This window comes from Vanellus vanellus (genome assembly GCF_965231255.1).
Source record: "Vanellus vanellus genome assembly, contig: HAP1_SCAFFOLD_125, whole genome shotgun sequence".
Classification (NCBI taxonomy): Eukaryota; Metazoa; Chordata; class Aves; order Charadriiformes; family Charadriidae; genus Vanellus; species Vanellus vanellus.
In genome coordinates this window covers 60,488-80,223 of record NW_028127759.1, presented here as the reverse complement: position 1 = coordinate 80,223, position 19,736 = coordinate 60,488, and the positions used below count along the sequence as shown (strand labels likewise).

The 19,736-nt window shown below is 56.2% G+C and overlaps 1 protein-coding gene across 1 annotated transcript; it reads right to left on the bottom strand.

Annotated features, from left to right (window-relative positions):
• Positions 1-1,490: 1,490 nt before the first annotated feature.
• On the bottom strand, positions 1,491-2,459 carry LOC309685015 (olfactory receptor 14A16-like; the record flags this gene model as incomplete). Its single annotated transcript, XM_082500835.1, has 1 exon — positions 1,491-2,459. One exon carries the CDS (start codon positions 2,457-2,459, stop codon positions 1,491-1,493), a length of 969 nt encoding a protein of 322 aa, XP_082356961.1.
• Between the last annotated feature and the right edge of the window lie 17,277 nt (positions 2,460-19,736).

Genomic DNA, 19,736 nt, shown 5'->3' with positions numbered 1-19,736 from the left:
GCCAATCTACCCTCAAGCAGATCAACACGCCCCCCCAGTTTAGTGTCGTCTGCGAACTTACTGAGGGTGCACTCGATCCCCTCATCCAGATCATTGATAAAGATATTAAAGAGAACGGGCCCCAGCACCGATCCCTGGGGGACACCACTTGTCACTGGACAGCAACTGGATTTAATTCCATTTACCACCACTCTCTGGACACGGCCATCCAGCCAGTTTTTTACCCAGCGAAGAGTACACCTATCCAGGCCATGAGCAGCCAGTTTCTCCAGGAGAATGCTATGGGAAACGGTGTCAAAAGCCTTGCAAAAATCCAGGTAGATAACATCCACAGCTTTTCCCTCCACCACTAAGTGGGTCACCTTGTCATAGAAGGAGATCAGGTTTGACAGGTTTTAATGATTGGACTATGTGATCTTACAGGTCCTCTCCAATATAGGAGTTTCTGTGATACTGGGATTCTGTGATGATGGCGCTGGGGCAACCTCGCCGGGGTGTCCAGTGGGCACAGGCACAGCCCAGACCCTGCTCGTCTGGTCCATCATGTCTCTCGCAGGAGCCCGGCTGTGCCAGGACACTGCTGTGTGTCCCCACCCTGCACACTCCCACACTTCAGCTCTTCCCTGGGGTTTTCCTCTCTGGGGCACTTCCCATCCCCACCAGCCCAGACACTCCCTGAACCTGGCTATCTCCTGCCCTCTCCCCAGCACAGACCAGCAGAGCAGCCCCATTGGGACTGGTCCCACAGCAGGATGTGCAGGCCAGTGATACTGTCCACCCAGCCGGCATGCTGAGGAGTTCTCCACCCCAGGCAGCTTGCAGCCCCCCCTGCCAAATGTCCTCCCAGGATGGCATGAGAGAATTGGCCCAGGGCACCCTCAGGAAGGTCCTTTGGCCCCAGGGACAGGCAGCCTGCCCCGAGCTGCCCCACCGCAGCAAAGGGTTCCTCTTGCCATGGCTGCCCTGCACACACTCGGTGCCCTGCTCTTCTCCCGCCACAGCCCATCTCCCCTCAGAGCCTTTTCCCGAGACAGCTCATCCGTGCTGGCCTGGCCAGCCGTTCCTGCACCCCCTCCCCAGGCGTCCCACAGCCCCCGAGCTGGTGGTGCGGCTCTGCAGAGCCGGGGGCTGTGGTGCCCAGGGCCATGCTGGTCAGGCTGGGAGGCAGACCCAGCTCAGATGGCTCCTGCCCCCTCCACCTCAGCACACAGATGAGGCCCCTGCAGCTATAGAGAACATCTTGGAGAATGGATCTCAGACAAACAAGTCAGTGCAGGGCCCTTTATTTTGTTTAAACACACAGAGAGAGCAGCTCCTTATTTACAGAAAGTCTCTGCCTAACACAATACAGGCAGATGCTGACATAGAAAAAGGATAAAGGATGGCTCTGGTCTTTTGTTGACAGCATTCATACAACCATGAAATCCAAACACCAAAGACACAAAAGGAAAAACTCTACCAAAGAGAGTCTAGGCCTGTAATGAGTTACATTATGAGTGCTGTGCAGAACAAGATGGGCAGTTCATTGCTGCTTCTGAGAAGAAACCAGTCATCCATTTCCTTAGAGCATCATTGAGCTCCTGGTTCCTCATGCTGTAGATGAGAGGGTTCACTGCTGGAGGCACCACTGAGTACAGGAATGACACCAACAGATTCAGGGATTTGGAGGAGATGGAGGGGGGCTTCAGGTTAGCAAACATGGCAGTACTGATAACGAGGGAGACCACGGCCAGGTGAGGGAGGCACGTGGAAAAGGCTTTGTGCCGTCCCTGCTCCGAGGGGATCCTCAACACAGCCCTCAAGATCTGCACATAGGAGACCAAAATGAAAACAAAACACCCAAAGGCCAAACAGGCGCTAACAACAAGAAGCCCAACTTCCCTGAGGTAAGCATCTGTGCAGGAGAGCCTGAGGATGTGGGGGATTTCACAGAAGAACTGGTGCAGGGCATTGCCCTGGCAGAGGGGGAGTGAAAATGTATTGGCTGTGTGCAGGAGAGAATTGAGTAACCCAATGCCCCAGGCAGCTGCTGCCATGCGGACACAAGCTCTGCTGCCCACGAGGGTCCCGTAGTGTAGGGGATGGCAGATGGCAACGTAGCGGTCATAGGCCATGACGGTGAGAAGAGAAAACTCTGCTGAAATGAAAAAGACAAACAGAAAGACTTGAGCAGCACATCCCAAGTAGGAGATGGCCCTGATGTTCCAGAGGGAATTGGCCATGGCTTTGGGGAGAGTGGTGGAGATGGAGCCCAGGTCAAAGAGGGAGAGGCTGAAGAGGAAGAAGTACATGGGGGTGTGGAGGCGGTGGTCGCAGGCAATGGCGGTGATGATGAGGCCGTTTCCCAGGAGGGCAGCCAGGTAGATGCCCAGGAAGAGCCAGAAGGTCAAGAGCTGCAGCTCCCGTGTGTCTGCCAATGCCAGGAGGAGGAAGTGGGTGATGGAGCTGCTGTTGGACATCTGATCCCTTTGTTCATGAGGGTCTGCCAAAGGAGGAAAGCACACTCACAAGTTAGGGCTGCGCTGAGCAAGTCTCTTCACATTCCCTGTGTCCCATTCTCCTCTGTCCTTCCCAAACACACATTGCCTTCCTCCTTCCTTTTAGGACCTTTTGATTTCCCCAAGTTTTGAGCTCTGCTTTGTTCTGGCCAAACACGGCATGAGGAGGAGGTTTCTGCCCATGGGCTCCGGAGCAGTCACCCCTGCTCGACAGCAGTGGGCATCTGGGAAAGGTGGGGCAGCTTCTGAAAGTCACCGTTTGCCTCATCGGTAATCTCTGTGTCATGAAGACAAGCTGGTCAGCATTTTCCAGCAGGAGAATGCCAGGGAAACTCCCACAAGTGCTCAAAGTGCAGTGATCTCAGCAGAGCCAGCTCACCCCCCAGCTCCACACTGCATTTTCCACAGCCCCACAGGTTTGGCTGGTGTGAAGGACTTTGGTCCCACGGACACAGCTGCGTGGCAATGTTGGCGTGTGAGCCACACCTGAACCCCCTCTTACTAGAGAGTATGGATGTAAGAACAAGAGCAGCATGGACAGGAGGGGAAGGTGGAGAAATGCTCCTGCTGAGAGAAGACAGAGACCCATAGAACTAAGGAGTTTCTCCTCCTTGGTGTGTGGCTGCTGAGGAGGCACCTCAGCCAGAAACCCCACAGCCTTGATGTCAGAAGCTCTGCTGAGCGTAAGAGGAGACCAGGGGATTTTCAGTAGAAGGCGCCCTCATTACAGGAGATGGCAGGAAGGTGCCCGAATCACCCTCCCAAGGCACATGGGAGCTGCTCCCTCTCTTTCCCAGCCCAGGGCTCTGCTGCCTGGAGCTGTCCCTGCTGGGAGCTCTTTCTCTGGCAGCGCATCTCCTCGCCGGCAGTGCACACAGAACCCATCACAGATGCTGTGTGCTCAGCTCTGTCCCGCAGACACCTCCTGGCAGCAGAACACTGCCCAGGAGCATTTCTGTGGGTGCAGGCTCTGACAGGAACATCTGACCAACGCTGATAAGGCTGGAAAGGTGATGCTGGGTGCTCTCTGTAAGCTGTAGCATATGGATTTTTCTTACTCCCTGATTTATTCACCTCGAAGTGAAAAAGATTTGGAGGCTCTGTGCCTTCTGAAGAACGGGGAGACAAATCTCCTCGTCTCACCCCCCCCCCCCCCCAAAAAAAAAAAAAAAAAAAAAAAAGGCAGAAGACTGAAAGCACAAACTCCTTCCCTTTCAGGTAGCTTCTGCCTTGACGTTCTTCTTGAAAAGTTTCCTCTGCCACTGCCCTTCAGCTGTGAACAGCCCTGACCCACGCAGTTCTCTCTCGGCAACACCAGGACCCTGCCATGCAAGGAGTTGCTCCTTCCACACACACCTTCTCCCCACAGCACCTCCGTGGGAGGGGGAGAGCTGACCCTGGCAGGCGGCAGAGTCCCTGCCCCGGCACACAGCCCCTGGGGTGCAGGGACCCTGCTGGCAAGGACAGCCCTGCCCACCCCTGCCTGCACACCCACCTTCACACATGGCAGTGGTCCTAAGGAGAAGGCAGCCATCGTGCCCTCTCCCTCTGGAGGCACTGCAGGGCATTCCTGCTCTGGAGCACATTCTTTACCTCTACACTAGAGGAAGTGTCGGAGTCCTCCTGAAAGATCACATAGGCCATGGGAGGAGCAGCTTTTGGACATCTTTCCAGGAACTGCAGCTGCAATTGCCCTAACCCAGAGACTTACCATGTCAAGGGCTATGAAGATTTCTCCCCCACAGTGAGCCCTCAGCATCCTCCCTCTCCAGACTGCCCTTAACCTCTCTCTGCCTCCCTGCTCTGCCCTCGCTGCCTGCAGGCAGTGCTCTCAGCCCTGCTGTGCCGTGCAGAGGAGCTGCTCCTGGGCAGAGCTGTCTCTCTGCAGCGCTGCCCGCTTGCCAGGAGCTCCCTCTGGCCCAGCAGCCCGGCCCAGCTCAGCAGCAGAGGACCAGCCCATGGTGGCACTCTCTCTGTCCCCTCTGGGCTCCCTGGAGGTGTCCCTGGGGCTCCAGGGGAACCGCCTGTGAAAAAGGCTGATACAATCTCTCATGTTCCCTCCCTCAGCTGCGCAGAGACACTTACTTCCAGCAGTGGTATTTCTCCCAGCAGAAGAAGAGCTGGCCATGAGTACCCCCTCTTCTTGTCCCATCAGTAGCACACACGGGGTCTTGGACTCTTGGTACCAGGATTCCTTATGGCAAGTCACTGCTTGCCTGGTGCCACAGCTGGGGGGCTTCAGCCCAAACGTGCAGCAATGATCTCAGCCAGGGGCACAGAAAGGACGAGCTGGAGCCGTTCCTGTGGCAGACAGAGCTGTGACATGGTGGCAGAGCTCAGTCCATCTGGTCTTCAAGGACAGCCTCCTCCAAGCTCTGCTATAGTCCAGATCATAATTCAATCTAACCCTGAAAGGCAATTCAAGGGCACCAGAATGAGTGTTTACTCCTTCAGGAAGAGTTCAAGGAGAAACAAAGCCACTGTGTGGCCACTGCTGAGTTTCAGAGAGTGGGTGGAGCTATATCGGAGATTCTCTACATCCTCTTTGCCTCAGTCTGCCCCAGCAAGGTCTCCCAGAGCTCTGAGACTCGGGGCAGGAATCTGGAGGAACTCCACCAGCAGTGGATTGTTTCCAAGTCACCTTAACTAAGACAATCCTTACCAGTCTATGGGACAGGAGGGGTGGCAGCTGAGGGAGATGACAGGGTAAGCCAATGTCCCAGCATGTCCAATGACACTCCGTAATCATTGAAAGGCCATGGAGGTTGAGGGAGGGAACTCCCTGATGACTGGCAGCATCCAAATATTGCATGCTCTTTTAAAAAAATGGCCAACGGATAAGCAGGGGAACTCAAGGCTGTGCCCCAGAGTGTGTCCGCTCAGAACCCATTTGTGGGTGTCTGAAACCCTGGATTTACCCAGGGCAGTTTGTGTCTCACCGTTCTCTACTTTCGGTGATGGAGGAACACAATTGCTCAGCGCAGGGAGAGAAGCGCTCGTTTTTAAGTTGGAAGTCAGCAAAGTTTTCAACATCTTCCCCCACAATATGCTTGTGCCCGAATTAGGATGTCATCGCTTGCATGGGTGCATAAGGAGATGGGTAACTAACCAGACAGCTGATTGGGCTCAGAGGTCTGTGGTCAATGCGTGGTACTCTGCCTTGAGGCATCTAGCTTGAAAGCTCCTGCAAGGGTCTGTCCTGCCACCTGCCCTGTTTAACATGTTTTTAAGGACCTGGAGAAGATGCAAGTGTTCTTTTTCATAGGATTTGCAGACACTACCCTGGTAGGAAAGGCTGGCATGCCAAAGGACATAGACATGTAACATAGACTATGTAACCTGTTCATAGAAGGGTATCAAATTTTGTCAGGCATGACTTGCCCTTGGTGAAGCCATGCTGGATGCTACCTATCACCTCCTTATTTTCTATGTGCCTCAGCAGAGTTTCCAGGAGGATCCGCTCCATGATCGGGCCAGGCACAGGGGTGAGACTGACTGGCCTGTAGTCCCCCAGGTCTTCCTTATTTCCCTTTTCGAAAACAGGGCTTATGTTTCCCCTTGGCCAGTCAGCAGGAACCTCACCAGACTGCCACGACTTCTCAAATATGAGGGACAGTGGCTTAGCAACTTTGTCTGCCAGTTCCCTCAGGACCCGCGGATGTGTCTCATCCGGTCCCATGGACTTGTGCACCTTCAGGTTCCTCAGGTGGTTTATACATGATCTTTGCCTACAGTGGGCAGTTCTTCATTTTCCAGCTCCTTGCCTTTGCCCTCTGCATCATGGGCAGTGCGGCTGCAGTCTTTGCCAGAGAAGACTGAGGCAAAAAAGTCACTGAGGACCTCAGCTTTGTCTCTGTCCCGGGTGACCAGTTCTTGCATTTCCTTCTGGAGAGGGCCCACATCTTCCCTAGTCTTTCTTTTCTCGCTGACATACTTAAAGACGGATTTTTTGTTTGTCTTGATGCCCCTGGCCAGATTTAGTTCTATCTGGGCTTTAGCTTGCCTAACCTGATCCGGGGCTGCTTGAACAATTTCTCTGTATTCCTCCCAGGCTTCCCACCCCTGTTTCCACCCCCTATAGGCCTCCTTTTCACTTGTGAGCATGTCCAGGAGCTCCTTGTTCATCCATGCAGGCCTCCTGGCTTTTCTGCCTGCCTTCTTCTTTGTAGGGATGCATGACTCTTGAGCTTGGAGAAGGTGAGCCTTGAATATTAACTGGCTTACTTGGGCCCTTCTTCCCTCCAGCGCTTCATCCCATGGCACTATACCAAGCAGATTCTTCAAGGAGCCACAGTCAGCTCTGCTAAAGCCCAGGGTGGTCAGCTTGCTGCGCACCTTCCTCGCTGCCTTGGGCATCTCAAACTCGACCATTTCATGGTCATGGCAGCCCAGGCTGCCCTTGAGCTTGAGAGACTGCCTACCTGCCCTTCTTGTTGGTAAGGACAAGGTCCAGCAGAGCTCCTCTCCTTGTTTGCTCCTCTACCACTGGGAGAAAGACGTTGGCAATACAATCCAAGAACCTCCTGGACTGCCTATGCCCTGCTGTGTTACCCTTCCAACAGATGTCAGCAAACTTGCTGAGGGTACACTCTGTGCCCTCATCCAGGACGTTGATTAAAATGCTGAACAAGACTGGCCAGTACTGACCCCTGGGGAGTACTGCTACTTACAGGCCTCCAACTAGACTCTGCGCCAAACACTATGCTATCAGCCTCATTCCCCACAGTATTCTTGTGTCCAGTTAGGACATTATGGTCTGATTGGGTGGATAAGTAGATGGGTAATAACTGAGATCAGTACTCGGGCTTGGAGGAACTTGGTGAACGCATAGTGTTCTGCCCAGAGGGATGTATCTAGTCGGGTTCCACCATGTTTCAAGGGCTTTTAATTACCCAAAGGAGATGAGAAAATGCTTTTTTTATAGCATTTGTAGATGACACCTCATTGAGGAGAGCAGACACTATATTAGAGGGCAGGGTTGCCATCCCAAGGGACCTAGACAAGGACAGGCCACTAGTAACATCATGTTATCCAACAAAGACAGATCTAAAGTTCTTTTGCTGACTTTGACTAAGGGTCTGAAGTGACAGAGGGCAGGGACTGCCTAGGTTGGTATCAGCACTGCAGGAAAGGCTCTGGTGGTCCTTTGGTTTCATTAGGCAAAACATGGAGCCGTCGGCAAAGGCCAAAAGCATCCTGGGTGGTATGAGCAGGAGCACAGCCAGTGGGAGTGATTATCGCCCTGGGCTCAACACATTTGAGAACAGATCCAGAACACTCCCCCAGGTTCTGACCCCCTTCAATGCGTGAGAGACATTGGTAAACTGGAGCTCATTTAGTGGAGGGCCACCAAGGTGGTCATGGTTGGAGCACTTGTGCTGTGAGAAGAAGCTGAAAAAGCTGGGCTTGTCCAGCTGGAAGAAAGGAAGATCTTGGGGGAACATGCAGCAGCATGTCCCAGTGGACAACAGGATGCCCATGAGCCAGCAATGTGTCTTGGTGGCCGAGAAGGCCAATGGCATGCTGGGGTGCATCAAGCAGAGTGTGGCCAGCAGGTCGAGGGAGGTCATCCTCCCCTCTACTCTGCCCTGGTGAGGCCTCATCTGGAGTACTGTGTCCAGATCTGGGCTCCCCAGTTCAAGAAGGACAGGGAACTGCTGGAGAGGGTCCAGCAAAGGGCTACAAAGATGATGAGGGGATTGGAACATCTGTCTTATGAGGAAAGGCTGAGGGACTTGGGGCTTTTTAGTCTGGAGAAAAGGAGACTGAGGGGGGACCCTATCTATGCTTATAAATACTTAAAGGGAGGGTGCCAGGGGGATGGGAACAGTCTTTTGTCAGTGGTGCCCAGTGACAGGACAAGAGATAACAGGCGCTAACTTGAACATAGGAAGTTCCATCTTAACATGAGGAGGAACTTCTTTCCTTTGAGGGTGGCAGAGCACTGGCACAGGCTGCCCAGAGAGGTGGGGGAGTCTCCCACTCTGGAGACATTCCAAACCCGCCTGGACGTGTCCTGTGCAACTGCTGTAGGTGACCCTGCTCTGGGAGGGGGCTTGGACTAGATGATCTCCAGAAGTCCCTTCCAACCCTGACCACTCTGTGATTCTGTGAAACTGGAGAGACATGGATTTGAAGGGTGGACTGTTCGGTGGATGAGGAACTGGTTGGATGGTCCCATCCAGTAGTGGTCAACGGCCTCATGTCCAGATGGAGACTGGTGACAAGTGGTGAACCTCAGCGGTCTGTACTGGGACCAGTACTGTTCAATATCTTCATCAATGACAAAGGCAGTGGGATCGAGTGCACCTTCATCAAGTATGCTGATGATACCACGCTGAGTGGTGCGGTTGACACTCCCAAGGGACAAGATGTCATCCAGAGGGACCGGGACAGGCTCAAGAAGTGGGCCCGTATGAACAGCATGAGGTTCAACAGGGCCAAGTGAAGGGTCCTGCACCGGGGTCAGGGCAATCCCTGATATCAATACAGCCTGGGGGATGAAGGGATGGAGAGCAGCCCTGCCGAGAAGGACTTGGGTATACTGGGGGATGAAAAGCTGGACATGAGCTGGCAATGTGCGCTCGCAGATCACAAAGCCAACGGTATCCTGGGCTGCATCAAAAGAAGCATTACCAGCAGGTTGAGGGAGGGCATTCTGCCCCTCTGCTCTGCTTTGGTGAGACCCCACCTGGAGTGCTGCTCCTCCTCCCCTCCATTCCCATACCCCTCCCCCCCCCCAAACTGGGAGGTGCCCCCCCAAACTGGGAGTCCAAACTGGGAAAGGAACCCCCAAACTGGGACAGGACCCCCCAAACTGGGACAGGATCTCCCAGAGTGGGACTGGGACCCCTCCCAAACTGGAAAAGGACCCCAAACTGGGATTCCCCCCCACCCCAAACCTCCCCCCCATTCCCACACCATTCCCCCCCCCCCCAAACTGGGAGGGGCCGCCCAAACTGGGAGTTTTAAACTGGGTTAAGAGCCCCCAAACTGGGACAGGATCCCCCAAACTGGGACTGGGACCCCTCCCAAACTGGGAAAGGACCTCAAACTGGGATTCCTCCCAACCCCAAACCTCCCCCCCATTCCCATACCCTTCCCCTCCCCCCAAACTGGGAGTCCAAACTGGGTTAGGACCCCCCAAACTGGGACAGGATCCCCCAAACTGGGAGTGGGACCCCTCCCAAACTGGGAAAGGACCCCAAACTGGGATTCCCCCCCACCCCAAACCTCCCCCCATTCCCATACCATTCCCCCCCCCCCAAACTGGGAGGGGCCCCCCAAACTGGGAGTTCAAACTGGGTTAGGACCCCCCAAACTGGGACAGGATCCTCCGAACTGGGACTGGGACCCCTCCCAAACTGGAAAAGGACCCCAAACTGGGATTCCCCCCCACCCCAAACCTTCCCCCCATTCCTATACCCTTCCCCCCCCCAAACTGGGAGGGGCCCCCCAAACTGGGAGTCCAAACTGGCTTAGGACCCCCCAAACTGGGAGTTCCCCCCCCCGCCCAACCTGCAGTGCTCCCCCCAGTTCTCATACCCCCCCCCAAACTGGGAGGGCCCCCCCCAAACTGGGAGTCCAAACTGGCTTAGGACCCCCCAAACTGGGACTGTAGACCCCATACTGGCGCTGGGACCCCTCCCAAACTGGGAAAGAACCCCCAAACTGGGATGGCCCCTCCCCACCCCTACGGGGTACCCCCCCCCACCCCCCAACCCCCACCCCACCCCCACCCCGGGTGGGGGAGGGGCAATAAAGAGCCGGTGCTGAACCCCTCCGGGGGGTCCCCTCGAATTTGGGAAGGGGGGGGGGAGGGGCGGGTTTGGGGGGGGGGGGAGGGGCAGCTATAGACCCCTCGAGCCTTTTTTTTGGGGGGGGCCACACCCCTCCCCCCCCCCTCCCCCCCCCCTTCCAGCAGTTGAGCGGATCCAGATGTGGGGTGGGGGAGGGGGGTGGGGCCGCGATGAGTCACGACAGAGCGATTCCCCGGAGGGGGGGTGGGGGTGGGGGGAGGGGGGAGGGGTGGGGGAACGCCCGAAGGGTGGGGGAGGGGGGTGGGGGGAGGGGCATGACGTCATGGGGCGAGAAAGATGGGGGGGGGGAGGGGGGAAGGAGAATGGGGGGGCCCCTGGGGGGAGGGGGAGGGGGGGAGGGGAGGGGGGGAGCGGGCGTGGCGTGTGCGTGGCGTGTGCTTGGCGTGTGCGCGGTGTCTCCATGCCATGAGCGTGACATCGGCGTGATGTCTGTATGGCATTTACATGACATATGTGGGATGTAGACGTGGAATTCGCATGATGTGTGTGTGCCATGTGCATGGCGTGTGCGTAGCGTGTGCTTGGCGTGTGCTTGGCGTGTGCGTGGTGTCTACATGCCATGAGCATGATGTGGGTGTGATGTCTGTATGGCATTTACATGACATATGTGTGGTGTAGGTGTGGAATTCGCATGATGTGTGTGAGCCATGTGCATGGCGTGTGCGTAGCGTGTGCTTGGCGTGTGCGTGGCGTGTGCGTGGTGTCTACATGCCATGAGCATGACATGAGCATGATATCTGCATGGCATTTGTATGACGTGTGCGTCGTGTAGACGTGGAATTCGCATGATGTGTGTGTGCCATGTGCTTGGCGTGTGTGTAGCGTGTGTTTGGCGTGTGCTTGGCGTGTGCACGGTGTCTACATGCCATGAGCATGACGTGGGTGTGATGTCTGTATGGCATTTACATGACATGTGTGCGGCGTAGACGTGGAATTCGCATGATGTGTGTGAGCCATGCGCATGGCGTGTGCGTGGCGTGTGCTTGGCGTGTGCGCGATGTCTACATGCCATAAGCATGACATGAGCATGATATCTGCATGGCATTTACATGACATATGTGTGGCATAGACGTGGAATTAGCATGATGTGTGTGAGGCATGTGCATAGCGTGTGCGTGGCATGTGCGCGGTGTCTCCATGCTATGAGCGGGACGTGGGCGGGACCTCTGCATGGCATTTGCATGACATATGTGGGATGTAGACGTGGAATTCGCATGATGTGTGTGAGCCATGCGCATGGCGTGTGCGTAGCGTGTGCTTGGCGTGTGCTTGGCGTGTGCGCGGTGTCTACATGCCATGAGCATGACATGAGCATGATATCTGTATGGCATTTGTATGATGTGTGCGTGGTGTAGACGTGGAATTCGCATGATGTGTGTGAGCCATGTGCATGGCGTGTGTGTGGCGTGTGCTTGGCATGTGCTTGGCGTGTGCGCGGTGTCTCCATGCCATGAGCGGGACGTGGGCGGGACCTCTGCATGGCATTTACATGACATATGTGGGATGTAGACGTGGAATTCGCATGATGTGTGTGAGCCATGCGCATGGCGTGTGCGTAGCGTGTGCGTGGCGTGTGCTTGGCGTGTGCGTGGTGTCTACATGCCATGAGCGTGACATCGGCGTGATGTCTGTATGGCATTTACATGACATATGTGTGGTGTAGGCGTGGAATTCGCATGATGTGTGTGAGCCATGCGCATGGCGTGTGCTTGGCGTGTGCGTGGCGTGTGCGTGGCGTGTGTGCACTGTCTACATGCCATGAGCGTGACATGAGCATGATATCTGTATGGCATTTACATGACATATGTGCGGCGTAGACGTGGAATTAGCATGATGTGTGTGAGTCATGTGCATGGCGTGTGCGTGGCGTGTGCGTGGCGTGTGCGCGCTGTCTACATGCCATGAGCATGACATGAGCGTGATGTCTGCATGGCATTTACATGACATATGTGGGATGTAGACGTGGAATTCGCATGATGTGTGTGAGCCATGCGCATGGCGTGTGCGTGGCGTGTGCGTGGCGTGTGCGCGGTGTCTACATGCCATGAGCGGGACGTGGGCGGGACCTCTGCATGGCATTTACATGACATATGTGGGATGTAGACGTGGAATTCGCATGATGTGTGTGAGCCATCCGCATGGCGTGTGTGTAGCGTGTGCGTGGCGTGTGCGTGGTGTCTACATGCCATGAGCGTGACACGGGGCGTGATGTCTGTATGGCATTTACATGACATATGTCCGGTGTAGGCGTGGAATTAGCATGATGTGTGTGAGCCATCCGCTTGGCGTGTGCTTGGCGTGTGCGTGGCGTGTGCGCGGTGTCTCCATGCCATGAGCGGGATGTGGGCGGGACCTCTGCATGGCATTTACATGGCATATGTGGGATGTAGGCGTGGAATTCGCATGATGTGTGTGAGCCATGCGCTTGGCGTGTGCGTAGCGTGTGCTTGGCGTGTGCGTGGCGTGTGCGTGGCGTGTGCGTGGTGTCTACATGCCATGAGCGTGATGTGGGTGTGATGTCTGTATGGCATTTACATGACATATGTGTGGCGTAGGCGTGGAATTCGCATGATGTGTGTGAGCCATGTGCATGGCGTGTGCGTAGCGTGTGCGTGGCGTGTGCGTGGTGTCTCCATGCCATGAGCAGGACGTGGGCGGGACCTCTGCATGGCCTTTACATGACATATGTGGGATGTAGACGTGGAATTCGCATGATGTGTGTGAGCCATCCGCATGGCGTGTGTGTAGCGTGTGCTTGGTGTGTGTGCGTGGTGTCTACATGCCATGAGCGTGACACGGGGCGTGATGTCTGTATGGCATTTACATGACATATGTCCGGTGTAGGCGTGGAATTAGCATGATGTGTGTGAGCCATCCGCATGGCGTGTGCGTAGCGTGTGCTTGGCATGTGCGCGGTGTCTCCATGCCATGAGCGGGACGTGGGCGGGACCTCTGCATGGCATTTACATGACATATGTGTGATGTAGACGTGGAATTCGCATGATGTGTGTGAGCCATGTGCATGGCGTGTGCGTAGCGTGTGCTTGGCGTGTGCGTAGCGTGTGCTTGGCGTGTGCGTGGCGTGTGCGCCGTGCCTACATACCATAAGCATGACATGAGCATGATATCTGTATGGCATTTACATGACATATGTGTGGTGTAGGTGTGGAATTAGCATGATGTGTGTGAGGCATGTGCATGGCGTGTGCGTGGCGTGTGCTTGGTGTGTGTGCACTGTGCCTACATACCATAAGCATGACATGAGCATGATATCTGCATGGCATTTACATGACATATGTGTGGCATAGGCGTGGAATTCGCATGATGTGTGTGAGCCATGCGCTTGGCGTGTGCGTAGCGTGTGCTTGGCGTGTGCGTGGTGTCTACATGCCATGAGCGTGATGTGGGTGTGATGTCTGTATGGCATTTACATGACATATGTGGGATGTAGACATGGAATTCGCATGATGTGTGTGAGCCATGAGCATGGCGTGTGCGTAGCGTGTGCGCGATGTCTACATGCCATAAGCATGACATGAGCATGATATCTGTATGGCCTTTACATGACATATGTGTGGCGTAGGGGTGGAATTCGCATGATGTGTGTGAGCCATGTGCATGGCGTGTGCGTAGCGTGTGCTTGGCGTGTGCCCAATGTCTGCATGCCATAAGCATGACTTGAGCATGATATCTGTATGGCATTTGTATGACGTGTGCGTGGTGTAGACGTGGAATTCGCATGATGTGTGTGAGCCATGAACATAGCGTGTCCGTAGCGTGTGCTTGGCGTGTGCCCGGTGTCTGCATGCCATAAGCATGACATGAGCGTGATATCTGCATGGCATTTACATGACATATGTGGGATGTAGACATGGAATTCGCATGATGTGTGTGAGCCATGCGCATGGCGTGTGTGTAGCGTGTGCTTGGCGTGTGCGCCGTGCCTACATGCCACGAGCGTGACACGGGGCGTGACCTCCGCATGCCATTTCCACCACATATATGGGCGGCGGAGCCGTGGAATGACCCGACGTGTGCTCCAGAGGAGCCCCCAGTGCGGTTACTGGGACCAGTGGGGTGGACAAACTGGACCAACCGTTGCCTCCCGGCCCCCACCTCCTCCTCCACCTCCTCCGTGTTGCCCCAATCCGTTGGGCCACCGTCTTCCCGGAGGAGAAACCCACCTCCTTTGGTGGCCCTCATCGGGTCCTTCCGGCTGTGGGCACCTCCCGTCAGCGGTGACCATTCCAGAACCTTCTGAGATGAAGGTCCACCATCCTCACGAGCTTCACCGCCTCCCGTCAGCGGTGACCATTCCAGAACCTTCTGAGATGAAGGTCCACCATCCTCACGAGCTTCACCGCCTCCCGTCAGCGGTGACCATTCCAGAACCTTCTGAGATGAAGGTCCACCATCCTCACGAGCTTCACCGCCTCCCGTCAGCGTTAGAAGTTCCGGAGTCTTCTCTTCTCCAGGCTGAACCCCCCTCTCCCCCCCCAACTCTCCCAGTATGTCCTCCCAGTAGAGGTGCTCCAACCCTCCCGGCATCTCCGGGGCTTCCTCTGACCCTTCTCCCTCACCTCCGTATCTTCCCTACGTTGGAAGTTCCGGAGTCTTCTCTTCTCCAGGCTGAACCCCCCTCTCCCCCCCCAACTCTCCCAGTATGTCCTCCCAGTAGAGGTGCACCAACCCTCCCGGCATCTCTGGGGCTTCCTCTGACCCTTCTCCCCCACCTCCGTATCTTCTCTACGTTGGAAGTTCCGGAGTCTTCTCTTCTCCAGGCTGCACCCGTGTCGAACTTCTTCTCGTCCACCAAAATCCCCCAAATTTTTCTCCTGGAGGGTTGTCGTCCCCCCCCCCCCCCCTCCTCCCTCCGGAGTTGTGGGTGGGATCGCCCCCACCCGCCCGTAGGACCTCGTTGATCATCCGGAGGTTGACATGGGTCAACCTCATCAACCCCTCCGAGTTCCTCCTCCAGCGCGTCCTCCCTCGCGCGTCACGGGTGTGCGCGGTTGGGGGGGGTGGGGGTGGGGGTGGTGGGGTGGGGGGGGGTTGTTGGGGGGCGGGGGTGAGGTTGGGGTGAAGGTTAAGGAGGGGGGAGGGGTTGGGGCGGTGTTGGGTGGCCACGGAGGGTTGTATGGGGGTAGCTCGGGGGGAGGGGTAGCTTAGGGTCAGGGGTAGCTTAAGGTGGGGTCAGGGGTAGTTTAGGGTGGGGGTAGGGGTAGTTTAGGGGTAGTTTAGGGTTGGGTGTAGCTTAGGGTGGGGGTAGGGGTAGTTTAGGGGTAGGGTGGGTCAGGGGTAGTTTAGGGTGGGGGTGGGGGTAGTTTAGGGGTGGGGTGGGTCAGGGGTAGTTTTGGGTCAGGGGTAGCTTAGGGTTGGGGTAGGGGTAGTTTAGGGGTAGTTTAGGGTTGGGTGTAGCTTAGGGTGGGTGTAGGGGTAGTTTAGGGTGGGGGTAGGGGTAGTTTAGGGGTAGTTTAGGGTCGGGGGTAGCTTAGGGTTGGGGTAGGGGTAGTTTAGGGGTAGTTTAGGGTCGGGGGTAGCTTAGGGTTGGGGTAGGGGTAGTTTAGGGGTAGGGTGGGTCAGGGGTAGTTTAGGGTTGGGGGAGGGTCAGGGGTAGTTTAGGGGTAGGTCAGGGGTGGTTTAGGGTGGGGGTGGGGGTAGTTTAGGGTTGGGGTAGGGGTAGTTTAGGGGTAGTTTAGGGTTGGGGGTAGCTTAGGGTGGGGGTAGGGGTAGTTTAGGGGTAGGGTCAGTCAGCGGTAGTTTAGGGTGGGGGTAGGGGTAGTTTAGGGGTAGTTTAGGGTCGGGGGTAGCTTAGGGTTGGGGTAGGGGTAGTTTAGGGGTAGGGTGGGTCAGGGGTAGTTTAGGGTTGGGGGAGGGTCAGGGGTAGTTTAGGGGTAAGTCAGGGGTAGTTTAGGGTGGGGGTAGGGGTAGTTTAGGGGTGGGGGTAGTTTAGGGGTAGGTCAGGGGTAGTTTAGGATTGGGGTAGGGGTAGTTTAGGGGTGGGGGAGGGTCAGGGGTAGTTTAGGGGTGGGTCAGGGGTAGTTTAGGGTGGGGGTAGGGGTAGTTTAGGGTTGGGGTAGGGGAAGGGGTAGTTTAGGGTTAGGGGTAGTTTAGGGGTAGGTCAGGGGTAGTTTAGGGTGGGGGTAGGGGTAGATTAGGGTTGGGGGAGGGTCAGGGGTAGTTTAGGGTTGGGGTAGGGGTAGTTTAGGGGTAGTTTAGGGTTGGGTGTAGCTTAGGGTGGTGGTAGGGGTAGTTTAGGGTGGTGGTAGGGGTAGATTAGGGGTAGGGTCGGTCAGGGGTAGTTTAGGGTTGGGGGAGGGTCAGGGGTAGTTTAGGGGTAGGTCAGGGGTGGTTTAGGGTGGGGGTGGGGGTAGTTTAGGGTTGGGGTGGGGGTAGTTTAGGGGTAGGGTGGGTCAGGGGTAGTTTAGGGTGGGGGTAGGGGTAGTTTAGGGGTAGGGTCGGTCAGGGATAGTTTAGGGTGGGGGTAGGGGTAGTTTAGGGTTGGGGTAGGGGAAGGGGTAGTTTAGGGTTAGGGGTAGTTTAGGGGTAGGTCAGGGGTAGTTTAGGGTGGGGGTAGGGGTAGTTTAGGGTTGGGGGAGGGTCAGGGGTAGTTTAGGGTTGGGGGAGGGTCAGGGGTAGTTTAGTGGTAGGCTTGTGTAAATCCTCGTGCAAATTCCCATAACCCACCCCCCCTCCCCCGCCCTCCGAACCCTCCTGCCCCTCCCCCAAGCCCCTAAAAATCCTTGTGCAAAGCCGCACGCAAGGCCTCGTGCGACCCCTCGTGCTAAAGCCCCTTCTGCACCGTCGTCCTATGAATCCTCGTGCGAACCCTTGTGCGAGGCCTCGTGTGAATCCTTGTGCAAATCCCCATGTGAGCACCCCCCCCCCCCAAAATCCCTTCTCCCCCTTCCGCCACCGCGCATCCCCCCAGCCCCTGGTGAATCCTCGTGCGAGCCCCCTCGTGCGCCACCCCTCCCCCCTACAAACCCTCATGTAAATCCTCGTGCAAGGCCTCGTGCAAAAGCCTCTCCCGCCCCGTCACCCGCCCCCTCCTCCATCCCCCGTGCCCGACCCCCGCCAGCCCTACAAACCCTCGTGCGAATCCTCGTGTGAGCCCCAAATCCCACCTCACCCTCCCCCTACAAAGGCTCACGTGAATCCTTGTGCGAATCCTCGTGCAAAATCCCATCACGTCCAACCCTCCGCCTCCCTTCCCCCCTCCCCCCTCCCCTCGCCCGCCCCCTAAAAAACCCTCACACGTGCCCTTGTGCAAATTCTCGTGCAAATCCTCAGGCCAGCCCCCCTCGTGCCCCACCCCCCGCCCCCCCATCACCCCTCCCCCACCCCACGATCCCCCCCCCCAAAACACTCCCGCGAATCCTCTTGTGAGCCCCGTCCCCACCCCCCATTTCCCCCCTCTACGAACCCTCGTGCGAACCCTCGTGCGAACCCCCGTCACGTGCCCATCCCCCCCCCCCAACACCATCCCCCCTCCCCCCCCCAAATCCCCTCTCCACCCCCCTCCCCCCCCCCCCATCCCAACGCCCCCATCCGCTCCCACGGAGCTCTCGCACGAAGCCTCGTACAAATCCTCGTGCGAGCCCCCTCGTGCCCCCTTAGCAGTGCGAGAGCAGCGCAAGAGGAGGGGCTGAGTCGTCGCAGCAGTGTGCGAGTAGTGCGCGAGTAGTGTGTGCGTAGCACCTGAGTAGCCTGAGTAGGGTCGGAGTGAAGCACAAGTGTGTGAGTAGTGTGTGAGTAGTGTGTGAGTAGTGTGTGAGTAGTGTGAGCAGTCTCTGAGTAGAATCTGAGTAGTGTGAGTATGGTGTGAGTAGTGTTGGAGTAGTGTGTGAGTAGTGCTACAGTAGTATCGGAGTAGTGTGAGTAGTGTGTGAGTAGTGTCGGAGTGAGGCACGAGTAGTGAGTAGTGTGTGAGTAGTGTGTGAGTAGTGTGAGCAGTCTCTGAGTAAGATCTGAGTAGTGTGAGTATGGTGTGAGCAGTGTCGGAGTAGTGTGTGAGTAGTGTGAGTAGTGTGTGAGTAGTGTCAGAGTGAAGCACAAGTAGTGAGTAGTGTGTGAGTACACACTACTCACACACTACTCTCACACTGCTCACACTACTCAGACACTACTCACGCACTACTCACACCCGACTCACACTGCTCCTACACTACTCACACACTACTCACACACTACTCACACTACTCAGACACTACTGACACTACTGAGAAACTACTCCGACGCTACTCGCACACTACTCCGACACTACTCCTTCTACTCAGACACTACTCACGCACTACTCACGCACTACTCAGACACTACTCACGCACTACTCACACCCGACTCACACTGCTCCGACACTACTCACACTACTCCGACACTACTCCTTCTACTAACACACTACTCACACACTACTCACACACTACTCAGACACTACTCAGACACTACTCACACCCGACTCACACTGGAAGGGGGACGTTTTCCAAGGGCACGCAGGGACAGGACGAGGGCGAATGGTGCCAAACTGGAAGAGGGCAGATTTAGAATAGATATTTGGAAGAAATTTTTCACTTTGGGGGGGGCGGTGCCCCCCTCGGCCCAGTTTGCCCCGAGAAGCTGTGGCCGCCCCATCCCGGGAGGTGTTCAAGGCCGGGTCGGACGGGACTGGGATTCCAGATTTTCTGCCCTTCAGAATTCCGTTGGTTGGGAACGTCCAGACCAAAAGCCGCGTGACGGGTCGTTGCCCTCACCACCGTCACCCACGAACCTTCCGCTTCGACTGCGGGGTTGTGCCGCAATTTACGGACCCCGGAATGAAGTTGGGATGAGGCTGTTCCTTCGGACGGCTTTCCAGACGAAACGCTGTTGGGAGTCCGGCCAAGGGTGCGGTCCGGGACAATTCCTCGAGGCAACCAACCAAATATGAAATAAGCAGCGAGATATTTGTTGATGGAATTCCCTGTGCAGCGGTAAGGACTGTCGGCATTCCGACAATGCAGTTGACAGAATCCCAAACTGGTCAGGGCTGGAAGGGCCCTCTGGAGCTCAACCCAGTACCACCCATCCACCAGAGCGGGGGTACCTCCGGCAGTGCCACGGGACACATCCAGACGGGTTTGGAATGGCTCCAGAGGGGGAGACTCCCCCATCTCTCCGGATCCACCTTTGCTGGACCTTCTCCAGAGGTTCCCCGTCCTTCTTGAACTGGGGAGTCCAGAACTGGTCACGATACTCCAGATGTGGCCTCACCGGGGCAGAGCAGAGGGGGAGGAGGACCTCCCTCGAGTTTCCTTACTCATATATATCCGTGGTTTGGGCCGCACCGGCCACTGAAACAAATGACAGATGTTCTCCACCACCTCTCCCTCCAAAGAGAGAAGGGAGAGAGGGAGAGAGACTCATCAATTTCGGAAAGAGACTG